Source organism: Mesoplodon densirostris, chromosome 1 (assembly GCF_025265405.1).
Source record: "Mesoplodon densirostris isolate mMesDen1 chromosome 1, mMesDen1 primary haplotype, whole genome shotgun sequence".
NCBI classification, from domain to species: domain Eukaryota; kingdom Metazoa; phylum Chordata; class Mammalia; order Artiodactyla; family Ziphiidae; genus Mesoplodon; species Mesoplodon densirostris.
Window position 1 is genome coordinate 131699197 of NC_082661.1, and position 18246 is coordinate 131717442.

The 18246-nt window shown below is 36.9% G+C and overlaps 1 protein-coding gene across 1 annotated transcript in view; it reads right to left on the reverse strand.

Moving 5' to 3' along the window:
- Window positions 1–8179: 8179 nt before the first annotated feature.
- Window positions 8180–18246, reverse strand: part of LOC132488530 (alpha-S2-casein-like) — a 35249-nt gene continuing 25182 nt past the window's right edge. Inside the window, exon 15 of the mRNA XM_060096812.1 lies at window positions 8180–8254. Coding sequence (XP_059952795.1) covers window positions 8180–8254 — 75 coding nt within the window. The remainder of the gene's footprint in view (window positions 8255–18246) is intronic.

Here is an 18246-nt window from a genome sequence, read left to right on the forward strand (position 1 = left end):
GTTTCCCTGTGATCATTCCTGGCTTCTGCTTTGGTTATGACTAATTCTTCTAGAATAATAATTTTTCTCTGCTCCTTCTTTTATCCTCCTTAAAATGGATACCTTGGGCTTCCCTGGTGGCGCAGTGGTTGAGGATCTGCCTGCCGATGCAGGGGACACGGGTTCGAGCCCTGGTCTGGGAGGATCCCACATGCCGCAGAGCAACTAGGCCCGTGAGCCACAACTGCTGAGCCTGCACGTCTGGAGCCTGTACTCCGCAACAAGAGAGGCCGCGACAGTGAGTGGCCCACGCACCGCGATGAAGAGTGGCCCCCGCTCGCCGCAACTAGAGAAAGACCTCGCATAGAAACGAAGATCCAACATAGCCAAAAATAAATAAATTAATTTAAAAAAAACTGTAAAATAAAAAAAAAATGGATACCTTAATAGAGCAACTTTAAAAGACTTTATTCAAGGATTAATGGGTGATTATTTTTATTTTAAGAGTAAAATACAATACATAAGGCATGGATCTAAAAGACAAAAATTCAAAACCTCTTTAGGGGCAGTGAAGATTCTTTGGTTCTTCAGTGCTGGACTGAGTAAATATGAACAAATTTCATTTAGGTTCAACCGTAAAACCACCAGTATATCTCCTTTTACCTAGGAATTAAATCCTTAAAATATTGTTAAATCTCTATGTGTCTATGACACATGTTTCCAGATCATCATGTTGCTTGGAATAAATAATTTAATAAATATGAAGCATGATGGCATACATTTTAAAAACAATGGAGAGTGAATACTTTGTGTTTTAAAAAATTCTTGGGCTTCCCTGGTGGTGCAGTGGTTGAGAGTCCGCCTGCCGGTGCAGGGGACGTGGCTTCCTGCCCCGGTCTGGGAGGATCCCACATGCCGTGGAGCGGCTGGGCCTGTGAGCCATGGCCGCTGAGCCTGCGCGTCCGAAGCCTGTGCTCCGCAACGGGAGAGGCCGCAACAGTGAGAGGCCCACATACTGCAAAAAAAATAATAATAATTCTATTTTGCTAAGTATGATTTTAACATTCAAAATATAACTTAAGTATTACTATTTGCCCATTATTGTTATTTAAATTTTCTTCATAAAGTGAGTTTTACATTTGTCTTGTTTTCCTTTATTGTTAATACTCACCCGACTCTGATAAATAGTCAAAGATCACAAATTTTGTGATAATGTATTAACAGTGAATTTCCATTGTTCAAAAGTTCTTTGGTTAATTTAATCTTGTACAACTAACGGTAGCCTTATCATGCAGGGAAACAAAGTTATAATACATTTGTCTTTCTTAGTAGAATGAGACTCTTAGAACTTGAATAACTCATTAATACTAAAATGATGATACCATTTGCTATCTAGCCAAAAAAAAACCTACAGGGACAAAAAAAATACTTAAGATAACAAGACCCTTTTCTTTACTAAAGCAGAGAAGCTACTACAAGGATTGAAGAAAGGAACCATCCCAAGATTTAGAAAAGTTGTCTTTTTAGATTAGTTAAGTAGTTAGACCACCCAAGATATTAATGCAGATTTTACTAGAACCAGGTTGTTGGTTAATCTAACCAATTGTTACCTGGAAAATCCAGTAGGTCTGTTGAACGGGTGATGGCTCTAAATTGCCTGATGATATGTTTTCAGTGACTGACCTTAGTTTATCCTGAATACGGTCAAATTAAATTTAGCAAACCATAAGTTCTCAGTCTCCTGAGATTTGCTACTGCACTGTGCAGGGTCTTAGGCAGCTAACCTCACGACTGAGCGAGAAATTTGGCAGGGCCAAGCACTGAAAATTTTAGCACCTTTATCACAGAGCCAAAATAGAGTCAATGTGAACCTTATTACCCTGATGATGAACAGTTTCACCTAGCTGCATTCCTCAAATCTGAATGTAGTTGGGAGGAGATTTCTGTCATTGTTTTCGCTTTGTTTTTATTTTCCATTACTTGAATATTCTAAAGAAAAGCAGTTGAAGCTCTCCAGTTATGCAACAAGTTAAAGTGGAAAAAAGGTAGGCTATGCTTTCCTATGTGATCGCTTTAAATCTCCTAAGTCACTGGAGGCAAAGTTTCCTTCCTCTGAGTAGGAAGGAAAATAGCAAAGGGCTCTAGTTTAATTCTTATCACACTGTAGTGTGAATAGTGTCTGTGTCTGTTTCTCCTACTCAACCGTGTTGAACTTACTAATTTTTCTATCCCACGTCAGTCACCCAGTAGGTATTCCATTGGCTTTTGTTAAATAAATGGGTTCTTTCATTCAGGGGAGAAAAAGGTCATCCAGGCCCAGAGCAATGTAATTCTGTATGGATCAAGAGGCAGGGACATTAAACAGAGGAACCTGAAGATAAGGAAATCCTGAACCAGGTACTGTCACTGTGACTTCATTATTATTTTTTTTTAGTTCAATTACCAGAACACCAGACATCTCTTTATTCAAATAAAAGTACAAAAACACATAACAATGCCAAGTATTGTACATCTGACTGTTGGATTATGTACCCTTGAAATTATCTGTATCTTTTCTCTGTTCCAATAACATAAATGATGAAGCAGAAACAACAATGGGTTATAGGTTAGTCCTTTCAAAATGTTGTCTCTGCTTTTTATGTTGTTGTTCATCTAACCTGAAAATCAATTAAAAGGTTTACAGAGAACCATTGTGAAGTAGATTCTTTGGATTAAGAGAATTGAATTTGAATTTTAGCACTGCTTATAATAAAAATAAATTTCTTGCTTATGAGTTATACTTTTCCAGGAACTCTAATTACACACCAAGTTAGGCAGGACAGATATAACACTGCCAGCCACATTTCAATGAGAAATCTGAGGTACGGAAGGTTCAGTGACTTCCTCCTTTCATTTATTCACACGACAAATACTTATTGTGCAGCTTCTATAGTTCATGTCCTTTCTGGACACTGAGAAATTAGTGTTAATAAAACAGACATGGTTTCTGCCTTCATGGAAATTGCTGTTTCTTCCACTGTCAAAAAGGTACCACAAACATGCCCAGTATGCAGGTCTTTTGATTCTTAACCAAGTAGCTTTTCTAAAGCACCAAGCTACCTAACCAGAGAGGAGAGATACATAGCACAATTCCAAAGATAATTAGCAGATAAAAATAATAAATGGTAAAAGTGGGTATTTTCATATATTGCCAAAGTTGAACAATAAATCTCATCTCAATGAAGGCAATAGGTTTTGTGATGCTAACAATTATTTCAAGAGTAGCCTGTGTAGTAAATACAGAGAATAAGCAAGCTCTTAATCAAATCTCTACTGTTACATAATGTTCACTTTTAATTTACTAAAGTGATCCCTCTGTTTAATAGTGTACATTACTTGATATTAATGATCTCATGTCCATTATGGCGCTGACTTGATAATATAGGTCTAATTTTATTATATTTAAGATTGGTAGTTATGTGCATGTAAATTATGACTATAAAGTATAATTTCTAGGAGTAGTTTGTTCAGGAATAGAGGTAGTAAGAAAAATAATCTCCACCTCTTCCTTTCACAAAAAGACCCATGAGTGCAGAGTAACTGAGAAGCCAGCACACAACGAATCCTGGGCTATAAGATGGCAAGTGCCTGCGATGCCACGCAGTGCAGCCTGTGGAGTGTGCAGTGGAAGCACACCTCTCCAATACAGCCTGGGAATAATCATCATCCGCCTTCTCAGAAAATCACTTCTTTTGTCCCCTGACCTGAACTGGTTTCTTTTTCTACTGGACCTCTAGATTATTTATTTGTGTCCCTTGCTCTTTATGAATACAGAATCCTGTATCAATTTCTTCTTTTTGGACCTGTCATCAGAGTTTGACCCCAACCTCTTTTCTGTACTATAACCTCCCAGAAACAAATACATCCATTTTAATCAAAATCTTGTAGTTCTAGTAACTTGATTTAAGATTAGTGTTTTTGGCTGATTTCTTGCTTTCTCCTTTTCAGACATCTAGCCGAGCCCTTGCTGTGGTCATTCACTCTCCTATGAATGTCCTGTCAAGGGAGCCTAGTAGCCCAGGCCAGTATGCTTTAGTCTCCCTCAAAATTCTGTGGATTGTCTTGTTTTTAATTTTGTTACATTAAAAGATTACTGCAACAAGATTTTATGCCTTCTAACAGCAGCAATATTTTATTGCTCAAAATATTTGTTAGCTTGTCTTCTTTTTTTCTTCTCTTTTCCCCTTGCCTTCTTCCATCTATTTACTCTTTTTCTTCCTTCATCTCCTACTCTATTTCTTTTTTCTTCTTCCACCTAACCTGGTTTATAAAGTCCTCGATTATACAACCCTTGTTTTATTCTCTTACTTTGTTGCTTCTCACTTGGGTCCTTGTTCTCTAAGCTCCAACCATGCCAGCTTTCTTTCTGAATATTGAACACGTTAAATTTATTCCTGCCTTGAGGACTTTGTATTTGTTCTTTAAGCCTGGGATGCCCTTTCTCTGACCACTGAGGAGCTGATGCCTTCTTGTCATTCAATTAAGGAATCACCCCACAAACGGATGTTCCCAGACTCTAACCCAATCTAGAGAAGTCACCTCTGTCATATCACCCTACTTAAATTCCCTGCAAAGCATGTGCCAGTGTCTCATAACTGATAGATTTATTTACTTATTTGATTATTTATTCTTTTCAGTGTTACTCATAAATATTTGTTTTTATTTTTTACCTTCCATCACTAGAGTATAACTTCATTAGAGCAGAATCTTTGTTTTGTTCACTTCTTTATCCTCAATGCCTAGAATGGTGCCTCGCCCATATCAGATATTCAAATATTTGTTGAACAATTGCATGATGATCGTTCTGAAGAAATTCCAAAGACACACTTGAACATAAAGAGATTTAATGCTTTTTAGAGCACTAACAAATAATAAAAGTCATTGAAAGAGGGAAGAGATATGGGGACATATGTATATATATAACTGATTCACTTTGTTATAAAGCAGAAACTAACACACCACTGTAAAGCAATTATATTCCAATAAAGATGTTAAAAAAAGTCATTGACGTGTTTGATGATAAGATATTATATTGTTTAATATAAAAAGCTTTCTAAAAACTCATTCTGTAGTATAAGAGTATTATGATACAACAAGTTTGTTAATGCAATGTCTTTTATAGTCCAAACAAAAAGTATACATCTAGTTTGGTTTAAATACTTCTGTATGATAGAATCTGTTACCTCATTTCTGGTGAACTTACATATATATATGAAGAATTTAGTAGAAAGGAGAAGTCATTTGTAATTATGTGTTTCTCTATTTGTAATATCTTAATCCACACTTTAGCGATCTTAGAAATAGCTATTTTTTTTCTGCTTGCTATTTGAACAATGAAAGGGGAACTTATATTTGTTGCTTGGAAAATAAGGCTGACTGTCAAATCTGATTATGGAGTCAAGACCAGAAATGGGAGTAAATTGGCAGACAGAATGATCAGAAATAGGAAAAAAATCAGTATGAATTTATGAAAAACAATGCTGTGAATGGGAACTGTATGCTGGAGGTCACGCAATATTACAAGCTTAGATTATGGAGCCAAATATGAGTAAAAGTGCTACAGACTCTAGTTTGTCTCCTGCTTCACCTTGGGAATAATTCTGCCCAAATTACCAGTGTTGTTCATTTGGTCACCCATATTCACATTAGCCTGTCCTCTGGAGTTAGTGATGGGAAAAAAAAGTCATCTTTAGTTTCAAACTCTTCTTTTTCAGAATACTTTATTAGTCTCTATTAGGGATGCTGTAATGCCCCAACCAGAGTCCCACTCAGGATGATAAGACATTATATTGTTTAATATAACAATTAAAATGAAGGACTTTTTATCCCAGCTGCTGGCAGTGCTGCCAGACAACAGCCTCTTCAGGGTTTGCCTTACCTCCCTCCCTCAAAGGTATTCTCCCTTCCCTGGCCAACAAACAGCATCTAACTAATCCACTAGTGGCCAGGCCTCTCGCCATCCTAGCTCCAGAATTCCTTATGGGATTGACTAAAGCCTTTGTTGACTGTACAGCAGCTTGACTTCTCCCTTTGCCTGTTCACCAAGTGTTGTTTCTCATTAGTTAGTCAGCTCTGAATCATTACAGAAAATGATTACTTCTGAGAAATAACCTCTAACACACTAGTCTTATTTATCGTGTGTTGAATTGTGAATGCTCTTTCTATGACTTAGGCCATAGTCTAATACCCAGAACTAAACTTCTCATTAGACTTGCTACTATTATATACGTTAGCAATTAGAGGTATATTGAATAAGAACCAATATTATCTGATATAATGGGTCATAAAATGACTAAAGAAAACCCTAAGGCTCTACATATAGAGTCCATGCTGGAAAATTATTGCTGGTTATTCTTTTCATAGAATGGTTGATAAAACTTGCCGCCCACTACATCATTGCAATGCATTTCTGACCAAGTTTCAGAGAGAGAGAGAGAACAGAGACCTCACTAGGGTAAAAAGCACCTGGCAGTTTTGCTGAGCATACACCAGAAATGTTAGCATTGTGAAGTACCAGAATAATCCAGGGCTATAGACATTTAATTTCCAAAATCCCTTACAAAACCTCACAGTTTATTGCATTCATTTGTTACCAGTTTTTAACTTGTCTCCATCTCAAAGAGGGGCTATATAAGGATTGAGATTAAGAACATGGACTCAAGTTATTTTTCCTGGCTCTAACTCTGTCAGCTACAAGCCTTTAAATTATGGTCGGTATACCTTTCTGTAACATGGGGATAACATCATAGGGTTGTTGAGATAATTAATGCTCTATTCATATAAAAAGCACCCAATGTTAGATTGTTCATTAGACAATAGGGACCTTGAACATCCCCAGGGCCTGGCACAAAATTGACACAGAATTTTTGTTGAATGAATGAAAGAATGAAACATAATACAGATAAATATATTTTATTACAAAGACCAGCTTAGTAAATTGAATGGAACTTGGTGCAGGAGAAAAAAAGTGAACAGCAAGTAGCCAGTGTGATGTTAGAAATAGAAGATCCACAGAGCACTTGGATAGAGGGAAGTCACTGAACCAAAACTAAGGATATATATTATTGATCAATTAGTCTGTTAATTAAAAATAATTTTGAAAATTTTTTGAAATATTGATTTCAACATTTTATTAAGAAAAATTCACTTGGTTCTACCATTCCTCTTTCTCTCAAATTCTAACCTTTCTTTTAGACAGTGGTGTGCTAAAATTCAGTTAACCAGATCTCTGACAACAAAACAAAACAAAACAAAACCCTCATTTTTAGTATCTCCCAATTTCCATAGTGTAAAACTCACACCAGGCCCATTTCAAGTTACCAACTGTTTAACAGCTGACTTTTCAAATACCTAATTATTAAAGATTGAATCTCAAGAGGCAGTAAGAGTCAGCTCCAGCAAAATAATGCCTTCACATAATGGATAGTGCTTGAGTCGCCCAAATAATCTAGCTTCGTTGTCCTGGTAGTAGTATTTTACGTGACGTATCCCACATAACTGTCAATTTATGCTGAGGATACAGGTACTTAGAGATATGTGAAACTAACATTTGTTTGGTACCATGCATCAGGTTCTCAGCTGTGTTTTCTGAGTACATTTTTTCAACTGACCCTCATAAGAATCTACAAAGTATCATTATCATCATTATACTTGCAAGGAAACTGAGACTCAGAGATACTAAGTAATTTGCCCAAGGTGGCATAGCTTGTTAGTGATAGAGTTAAATTTGAATCCAGATCTCTTTCTAAAGTAAATACTTATTTCTAAACCATTCTTTATGTGTTTGCTCAGGATGAAGACATTGGATAGTTTTTTTCCCATGTACTTTTGAGATACATTCAATAAACATCACGGTTTTCTTGATTAAAATTTCCTTTTCATTATTTGTTGAAGATGCCCCACATGTCTTGAATAATATAATCCCTGACATATATCCTGTTATAATTAATATGTCTTGATTTCTGAATTTTCAGAGGCTTGCCTTAGATCATTTGGGAGTTTTCTAAGGAAGAGATACTAAGTCAGACAACTTATTTCTGCTTCTTCAGTAGTCTTAAGAGACTCATTCTGACATGAGGAAATATATCCAAGGTTATTGTTCCAGTATACAGCTTAAGTGCTCTCAGCTGAGATTACGAACCGGGAAGGTCACCTAATAACATTACTTATTGTTCTGGTCACATTTCAGTGAAGGAAGTTTGATTTTCCGTATTCTTTTTCCAAGAAGATCTTCCACCTGAAAAAACAATTATTTAAGGCAGCATAAGCCAAGAGCTAATAAACCAGTGCCACAGACAACTTTCCTCATCAGGATGGCCTTCAGAAATATAGAAGCTCTGTGGAAACACCAATATTGTGTTTTCATGAGATATCTGCTTAACTGGATGTTTTAGTAATATTATTTACATAGAGTTCTAAGTTCTTTCTGAAATTAAATTTATTACTATGCTGGATAACTTATCAAATTTGTGAACATATGTGCTATAACCTTCCAGAGCATATTCTTCCTCTTGTATTCTCTCTTTTGCCATATATAAATATGTATACCATACATTCAGACATTTACTTGCAAACTCCTGTAAAGCATTGCATCCAGCCCCTATTTCTGAATGATGATGTTAATTAGAACAAAAATATTGCTTACTAACATGTATATTGTGCAAGGTGTTATACTAAGTGTTTTATTTACATACATCAAAATTGTATTAATCATCCCACAATCTTGAGCTGTAGATATTGATACTCTCATTTAAAGTTGGATAAAATATTGATCACTGAGATTCTGAAATCTTCCCAAGGGTATGTGACTGATGAGTTCCAGGGTCAAGATCTGAACTAAGACCTATGCAACTCCAAAATACTCTTGTTAACAACCATACTACACTAAGGCAGGAAATTTATTAAAGACTTATTCCATAACCTTAATGTTTACAGTTTCATATATGTACACATTTTTAAAAATCTCACTTAGTGAATTGAACAGTGTTTTGCCATGGGTCTGATGATTATGAACCTACATTTCCACAAATGTATTTGTCTTCTTTTGTATCCTATTGTAACATCCATGCATACATAAGAGTTGAAGAAGTTTAACCTTCACTGATAATTCATTATTAATATGTTCTTTTCTGTTGTGATGCCTATTTTACATTATTGTGGAAAGTATCATTTTCTTAGGCTGTCACTTACCAGGCAAAGGTTAAAAAATAACGTCTTTAAGACACGTAATTACAAGAAAAATGCTACAAAATAAGTTCTAACCCTGAAGGTATGAATGGATGAAAAAGTATTACCAAGAAACATTCACGAAACTGGCAGCTAATCTCTATAAAGAAGACTAAAGTAGTCCATGAATAAACATTATGTAACGATTTGCAAAACGTCTGAGTATGGGTTATCTGTCTAAGCCTGGGCTTTGAATAAGTGTTAGGTTGGGTTAAAATGACTCTTCTAAAAACCAGTGTGAATGAAATGATTTGTGGGAAATAATTTTGAGGCGGCGTGGTCTGTTGGTTGCAAAGACAGCAGGAATTGGACACTCCTTCTTCAGTAATTGCTCATCCTGATTTCTCTGTAAGGTAAAATTCACTGAGCAGTCATGTTATTTATTTGCCCCAGTGAAGAAGACTTGTTGAAATTAGCAATTTGCATTTGCTGGGGGCCTTCACGCAAATTCTAAGCCTAAGAAATCACTGAAAGCTAGAATAAACAAGTGCAATCTCTAAGTAGAATTTTGAAAAAAAATTGTCTGTAGAGGAATATAGAATTTCTTTATGTTGGATGGTAGAAAAAAGTTCCTAGTTCTATATTTCATAGGTACTTCAGAGAACTGATTTAGATTCAAAGATTAGATGTGCCTTCAGATAGAATTTCTTTTTTGTTCACAGATGAATACAGTTCGAGTCCAGAGATGAATAATTGTGGAAATCTGGCCTGGGGCTAACTGTGTGCATTTAGGAGAATGTGTTTTAGAAACCTTGGCGTCACATTGTGCTATTAGGAAATTCTTGTTAGGAGAAGTTCTTGGAAAACAAATGCATTGCTTTCTTCCTTTAAATGTCAAAAGTACCAAAGATTTCAAGGGCATAGTCTACCCAACGACATGTGACAGCTGGGGTAGGTAAGATGGTCATAAGATTTCTAGATGTGTAACCACCATACAACACCAGACCCAAAAGAGGCCCTAGAATTTGGCAAAAACCACAGCTATTACAATTCCAGAAAAATTTGTAAGTCCCAAACTATCACCTATATAAGTGATAAAACCTGAAGTTTATACCTTATCAATGCTCTTTGGATAAAAACATTGGGAAAGTAAAACCCTCTGATAAAACACAGAATAGGGTGATTTATTAGAACATCATAAATGCATGAGTATGATAAATTTATTTACTACATCTACTGCATTTATTGTACAAATGGAATTATTAATAACATGGCTTCATCATCAAAAAGTCATGAGTTTGAACTCCATTTCAGGCATTTACCAGCCGTGTAATTTGGGTAAGTTAACTAACTTCTCTGCACTTGTTCCCTTTTCTGTAAAATGGGAAAAATTATATACTTATCTCCAGCATATCTACAGAAAATAAATGTCACTAGATGAGTAAATTCATTGCTCGCCATGGTAATAATTCTCAATAAATCATTTTAGGAGAAACTTGAAACATCTGATTTTCTAGGGAGAAGTCTCTAAGAGATAACAATCATTTGAAAAAACCTCACAAACTACTCATATATATGTGACCTTCCACTCCAGTATGAAATCAGGTTGCATTTAAAAAAATGGTTCCTTTGAAAAAATTGTTAGTTTTAACAGTAAAGAATAAAAAGCTACTGCTGATATGCCTATCTCCTACCATCCTATATTTTTTTCAAACCTTCCCTGGTTTATTAATGACAGTTTAATACTTATGATATATTTTCTTTGCTAAATCTTAGTATCCCCTATTAAAATACAGATTCCTTCATCCAGACATTATTTATTGAGTACTAGGAATGATCCAGAGATATTGTACTCAGAACACTTACAGTCTAATAGATGAGAATAACTTGTAAACAAATGAGTGTGATACTGTTTGATGAGGATAGAATAGAGGTACGGCTCTGGCACATGTGGGTCAGGGATGTAATGTGCTGATAAACCTTCATAGCACAGGAAAACCCTGAGCTGGGTCCTGAAAGAAGAGGAGAAATTCATCAGGCAGATATAAGTGGAATGAAAATCCCAAAGTGTACCTTATGTGCAAATGCATGGGGCATGACATAGCCTGATAGTTTGGGGGCATAATTACTGGTTTGATATCACTAGAATATAGGATTCCTGTGGGAAATTGATGGGATGATGTATGGCAGATAATCAGAGGCCACATCATACTGGGTTTTCTAAGACAAATAAACATGCTTGGATTCCATCCTGTTGGCATCTGGCATCTATCCATTAAGCAAAGTGTACATGTGTTAGACATTAGTAGTGTCTACCAAATATTTCCATTCCTCCTCCTGGTCATATGTGAAGTTCTACTTTCCAGCCCTTAAATTTAGTGACTTGCTTTGGCCAGTTAAATATGAGCAAGAAATAGCATGTGTCACTTCTGGCTGGAAACTTTTAGATAATTCACCACTCTCTCTGCTGTGGCCACTGGCAATGTCATAGATGGTAACGTTTCTGTCAATATGTGTTTCTACAACCTGACTCCCCCAGTGAGAACAATATGTAGCAGATCTTAAACTGATCCACAGTAAATATGTAGTGTAAGCGAGCAACAAATCCTAGAGTTTCAAGCCACCTAGTTTTGGAGGTTGTTTGTTACTGCAGCATAAGTTAGCTTGTCTTTATTATTTCACTGTCATGTGAACTGCATTGGCCATAGACCATCCTGGCTCTGTGATATGTTACCTAAGTGACTTCAAGTGAACTATGTAATCTTTCCAGACCTTAGTTTTATGATCTGTAAAATAAGGCTAATAATATTTGCCTTGTGGAGCTATTGTGTTGGAGGAAGTCATCAAAAGGATGTGATGACTGACCAGCAAGCTGGGCCCAGGCAATCAGAGGCTTCTCGTCCTCTCCCCTGTCCTTGGAATGTACCTTTTGCTCACTGTGCCCACAACCAGAACTGTTTTCAAAGATGCAGCCTTGAGAGAGAAATGTGTTGTCAAGACAATCTGAACAGTATACATGACTGAACCCAATTAAAGACCTTTATATAGACTTCTAAGATTCTGGTGGGCAGGTGCAGAGATTACTGGTTTTGTGGCACCCAAGACAAGCCTTGCATGTAAGTTCTCTCTCCTATTAAAACTGCCATCTACCAATCTAGAATGTTCTGCCTCTTTCATCGGTCCTCCTTGCCCTTCATCAACAGGAAGTACTTTATCATTGTCTGATACCCATGTAATGGTTACTCATTAAATAGATTCTGTAACCACCATTATTAATGTTGCTAATATTTCCACTTCACTCATCTCAACCTCTCAACTCTTGGCGCTCAATTTCTGTAACAATCAATTCAATGACCATTCACAGTCTCCCATTGAACTTTTTTTTTCCATTGAACTTTAAGTTCTATAATTCTGTTATTGATGTCTCAGCAATTTTTGAGTTCCACTGATCTAATGATGGTCTTGACGCTCTCAGTTCTCTAAGATTTCTAGTTATAACTTCACTCTTGAAATACTAACAGCTAGTTAAGTGTTCCCATTCATGAATGTATACTTTTATCTTTTTTGTCAATAATTTTACTTTAGAATGCAAGTCCTTAGTATCTATGAACTATGCATAGAACTAGCAATGTTACAAATTGTGACTCTATTTGTATATAGATGGGTGATGATAGGATAAAAACCATTCGATTGTCTTGTTAAGAATAAACTACAGCTGTTAGGCTAAGAGATCCCTAAATGAAATGATGCTGAAACATGGTGTGTGTGTGCGTGCGTGTGTGTGTGTGTGTGTGTGTGTGTGTGTGTGAGAGATACAGAGAGAGAGAGAGAGGAGAGAGAAAATACACAATGGTTATGTGGTTTAGTTGCAGAATTAAGATTTTCTTCCTTTCTGTTTGTTTTCGGACATTCAAATCGTTAACATAGAATTATTAAAATGTAAAGAAAATTACTAAATGAAATATAAAATCAGAAACCTGAATACATGAGTCTTACTAGTAAGTTCCTGGTGAATCTGATTACCTTTGGGTATTTAATCTAAATGATTCTGTGGCTAATTAAAGGAACAAAAATTAGATCTTAAGTGACAGTCACAAATGACTGCATATAGCTACTCAACAAGTTGTACTGAGATAGATTTTAAGGCTAACTCAACTAGTAATGGCTGCAGTGGGCACAGGATGGACCCATGACTTGATAAAGCTATAAAGCAGGTTAGGTTTTTATAGGTTAGGTCTTAATGCCTGCAGTATCCTCATGTCACCACTCGAGGGCGCTCTCTTCATCAGGTATACACAACAGATTTTTTTTTCCTTCAGTATAATTTGTTCTTTCTTAACAGAACATATAATTAATCATTCTACATCCTATATTTCTGAGTCATGCAGGATCCATACCGTATAAAATGCATTCCAAACAACTATAGGTAACTCAAATTTAATTTTAGCCAGCCAGATACATGATGAATATGAGGTTATGGAGGCTAAGGCTAAGGGCCAAATTTTGCTTGATGGATATGTGGTTATGGAGCACACTGGTAATCATAAATGTAGCTGTATATTTGGTATTTTTCTGTATGTAAAGTATGGAGGTGTAAAAATCAGAAAAAAATCAGACTGATTCTGTCAGAAGAGCTCTGTATCTGTTGAAATCCAATACGTGATGGACAGGTGCCATTTGTTTGACTTTTACTGTATATTAAGTCATGCCAATATATAGGGCCATTCGAAAGATAAGGCAACCTAGTGGTATGCCTTGCAGTGAGAATCAGTTAAAATCTAGACATATATATATATTATATTATATATATATATATATTATATATATATATATATAATATGTATATATATAATATAATATATATATATATATATATATAATAGTAATAGTCTTTGTTTTAAAGTCTATTTTATCTGTTAAGAGAATTGCTACTCCAGCTTTCTTTTGATTTCTATTTGCCTGGAATATCTTTTTCCATCCCCTCACTTTCACTCTGTATGTTTCCCTATGTCTTATGTGGGTCTCTTGTAGACAGCATATATGAGGTCTTCTTTTTGTATCCATTCAGCCAGTCTGTGTCTTTTGGTTGGAGCATTTAATCCATTTACATTTAAGGTAATTATCGATATGTATGTTCCTATTACCATTTTCTTAATTGTTTTGGGTTTATTATTGTAGGTCTTTTCCTTTTCTTGTGTTTCCTGCCTAGAGAAGTTCCCTTAGCATTTGTTGTAAATCTAGTTTGGTGGTGCTGAATTCTCTTAGCTTTTGCTTGTCTGTAAAGCATTTAATCTCTCTGTCAAATCTGAATGAGATCCTTGCTGGGTAGATTAATCTTGGTTGTAAGTTTTTCTCCTTCATCACTTTAAATATGCCCTGCCACTCCCTTCTGGCTTGCAGAGTTTCTGCTGAAAGATCAGCTATTAACCTTATGGGGATTCCCTTAGTGTTACTTGTTTTTCCCTTGCTGCTTTTAATATTTGTTCTTTGTATTTAATTTTTGATAGTTTGATTAATATGTGTCTTGGTGTGTTTCTCCTTGAATTTATCCTGTATGGGACTCTCTGTGCTTCTTGGACTTGATTAACTATTTCCTTTCCCATATTAGGGAAGTTTTCAACTATAATCTCTTCAAATATTTTCTCAGTCCCTTTCTTTTTCTCTTCTTCTTCTGGGACTCCTATAATTCGAATGTTGGTACATTGACTGTTGTCCCAGAGGTCTCTGAGACTGTCCTCAAATATGTTCATTCTTTTTTCTTTATTCTGCTCTGCAGTAGTTACTTCCACTATTTTATCTTCCAGGTCACTTATCCATTCTTCTGCCTCAGTTATTCTGCTATTGATCCCTTCTAGAGAATTTTTAATTTCATTTATTGAGTTGTTCATCACTGTTTGTTTGCTCTTTAGTTCTTCTAGGTTCTTGTTAAGCTTTTCATGTATTTTCTCCATTCTATTTCCAAGATTTTGGATCATCTTTACTATCATTATTCTCAATTCTTTTTCAGGTAGACTGCCTATTTCCCCTTTATTTTTTAGGTCTGGTGGTTTTTTACCTTGCTCATTCATCTGCTGTGTGTTTCTCTGTCTTCTCATTTTGCTTCACTTACTGTATTCGGGGTCTCCTTTTCGCAGGCTGCAGGTTTGTAGTTTCTGTTGTTTTTGGTGTCTGTCACCAGTGGCTAAGGTTGGTTCAGTGTGTTGTGTAGGTTTCCTGGTGGAGGGGACTAGTGCCTGTGTTATGGTGGATGAGGCTGGATCTTTTCTTTTTGGTGGGCAAGTCCACATCTGGTGGTGTGTTTTGGGGTGTCTGTGGCCTTATTATGATTTTAGGCAGACTCTGTGCTAATGGATGGGGCTGTGTTCCTGTCTTGCTAGTTGTTTGGCATAGGGTGTCCAGTATTGTAGCTTGCTGATCATTGATTGGAGACGGGTCTTGGCCATGAGATGGAGATCTGAGAGATTTTTGCCATTTGATATTATGTGGATATGGGAGGTCTCTTGTGGACCAGTGTCCTGAACTTGGCTCTCCCACCTCAGTGGCACAGCCCTGACACCTGGCTGGAGCACCTAGAGCCTGTCCCCTGCACGGCTCAGAATAAAAGGGAGAAAAGGAAGAAAGAAAGAGAGAAAGAAGATAAAATAAAATAAAGTGAAATAAAATAAAATAAAGTTTAAAATAAAAAAATAATTATTAAGAAAACTTTTTTTTAAGAAATAAAGAAAAAAAAGAAAAAAGAAACGGACAGACAGAACCCTAGGACAAATGGTAAAAGCAAAGCTATACAGAGAAAATCACACACAGAAGCATACACATACACACTAACAAAAAGAGAAAAAGTGAAATATATATATATATATTGTTCCTCCCAAAGTCCACCTCCTCAATTTGGGATGATTCCTTGTCTATTCAGGTATTCCATAGATGCAGGGTACATCAAGTTGACTTTGGAGATTTAATCCTCTTCTCCCGAGGCTGCTGGGCAAGATTTCCCTTTCTCTTCTTGTTTGCACATCTCCTGGGGTTTAGCTTTGGATTTGGCCCCGCCTCTGCATGTAGGTCGCCTAAGGGCGTCTGTTCTTTGCTCAGACAGGACGGGTTTAAAGGAGCTGCTGATTCAGGGGCTCTGGCTCACTCAGGCCAAGGGGAGGGAGGGGTACGGAGTGTGGGGTGAGCCTGCGGTGAAAGAGGCCGGCGTGACGTTGCACCAGCCTGTGGCACACCGTGCGTTCTCCCGGGGAAGTTGTCCCTGGATCTCGGGAACCTGGCAGTGGCGCGCTGCACAAGCTCCCGGGAGGATAGATGTGGATAGTGACCTGTGCTTGCACACAGGCTTCTTGGTGGCTGTAGCAGCAACCTTAGCGTCTCATGCCCGTCTCTGGGGTCCGCGCTGATAGCCGCGGCTCGCGCCCGTCTCCAGAGCTCCTTTAAGCACCTCTTTAAATTCCCTCTCCTCGTGCACCAGGAATCAAAGAGGGAAGAAAAAGTCTCTTGCCTCTTTGGCAGGTCCAGACATTTCCCCGGACTCCCTCCCGGCTAGCCGTGGTGCACTAACCCCCTGCAGTCTGTGTTCACGCAGCCAACCCCAGTCCTCTCCCTGCGTTCTGACCGAAGCCCGAGCCTCAGCTCCCAGCCTAGCGCCCCCCGGGCGGGTGAGCAGACAAGCCTCTCGAGCTGGTGAGTGCCGGTCAGCACCGATCCTCTGTGCGGAAATCTCTCCACTTTGCCCTCCGCACCCTTGTTGCTGCGCTCTCTTCCGTGGCTTCGAAACTCCCCCCTCCGCCACCCACAATCTCCGCCCGCGAAGGGGCTTCTAGTGTGTGGAAACCTTTCCTCCTTCATGGCTCCCTCCCACTGGTGCAGGTCCCGTCCCTATTCTTCTTTCTCTTTTTTTTTTTTTCTTTTTCTTTTTCTTTTTTCTTTTGCCCTACCCAGGTACGTGGGGGAGTTTCTTGCGTTTTGGGAGGTCTGAGGTCTTCTGCCAGTGTTCAGTAGGTGTTCTGTAGTAGTTGTTCCACGTGTAGATGTATTTCTAATGTATTTGTGGGGAGGAAGGTGATCTCCGTATCTTACTCTTCCGCCATCTTGAAGCTCTTCTGTGTTGTATTTTTTAGACGGGGTTTGTTCAAAAGAAAGGCGTATATTGCCATCACATGTTTAAATCTCTGACAATTATTATGTAGATATTTAGGAAGTAACCTTTTAAAATTGTGAATTTGAAAAATAATACACCATAAACATCATTTCTATATGAATTCAGTCCAATGAAAAAATATCACAAACCAACCAATACAGTCAGACTGATTTTTTTTAATTTTATTTTTTTATTGAAGTATATTTTTAATATAACAGAACGGTAGTCTTTAGAAAGGGAAATAACTTTTTCTAGCTTTCACTGATTTCTCCACCAGTTATTCCTGAAAAGGGAAAAAAATCATATTAGTTTTGTGCAAAACGTACCAAATGACTTGTATTATAGAGAATTGCTTTTGCTACTTTATGATTTTAATGGTAAGGGACTATATTGAATGGTCATGTACAAATTCATGCTACAATTCAATGACACATTTAAGAGAATCAAGCTTGTTTTCCTCTGTCTTCTTGTAGATATTATGCATTCTTGTAACAATTTAAAAATGAAATGTTAATTCAATGCTATGATTTATTTGCACGTATGTATATATTATACAGAACTTTTTTGTGTATGAGTATTGGGTTCAGATCAACAGTCTCCTAATACTGAATGACTAAAGTAGAATTCCTTCTCTGCCTTAAGAGACTTTTCCAGAAAAGTAGTACTCTTTCCTTTATCTGTTGTGAATTAAGTAATTAATATAATAAGGAATGAAATGCAAATGTTTATTGAAAATATGAAATTGTTAAATTTACATAATATCTTGAACTGATTTCCTAATCAATATCCCTTTATCTTATATAAGAGTAAAACAAATAAAACCCCCAAAGAATATAGCAGTAGGCAGTGTTTAACTCAACATTTAAGCCTTTTAATTTCCTTGGCAAAGCTGCTGTTAAGAGGCATCATCAACAATACTAAAGACTATC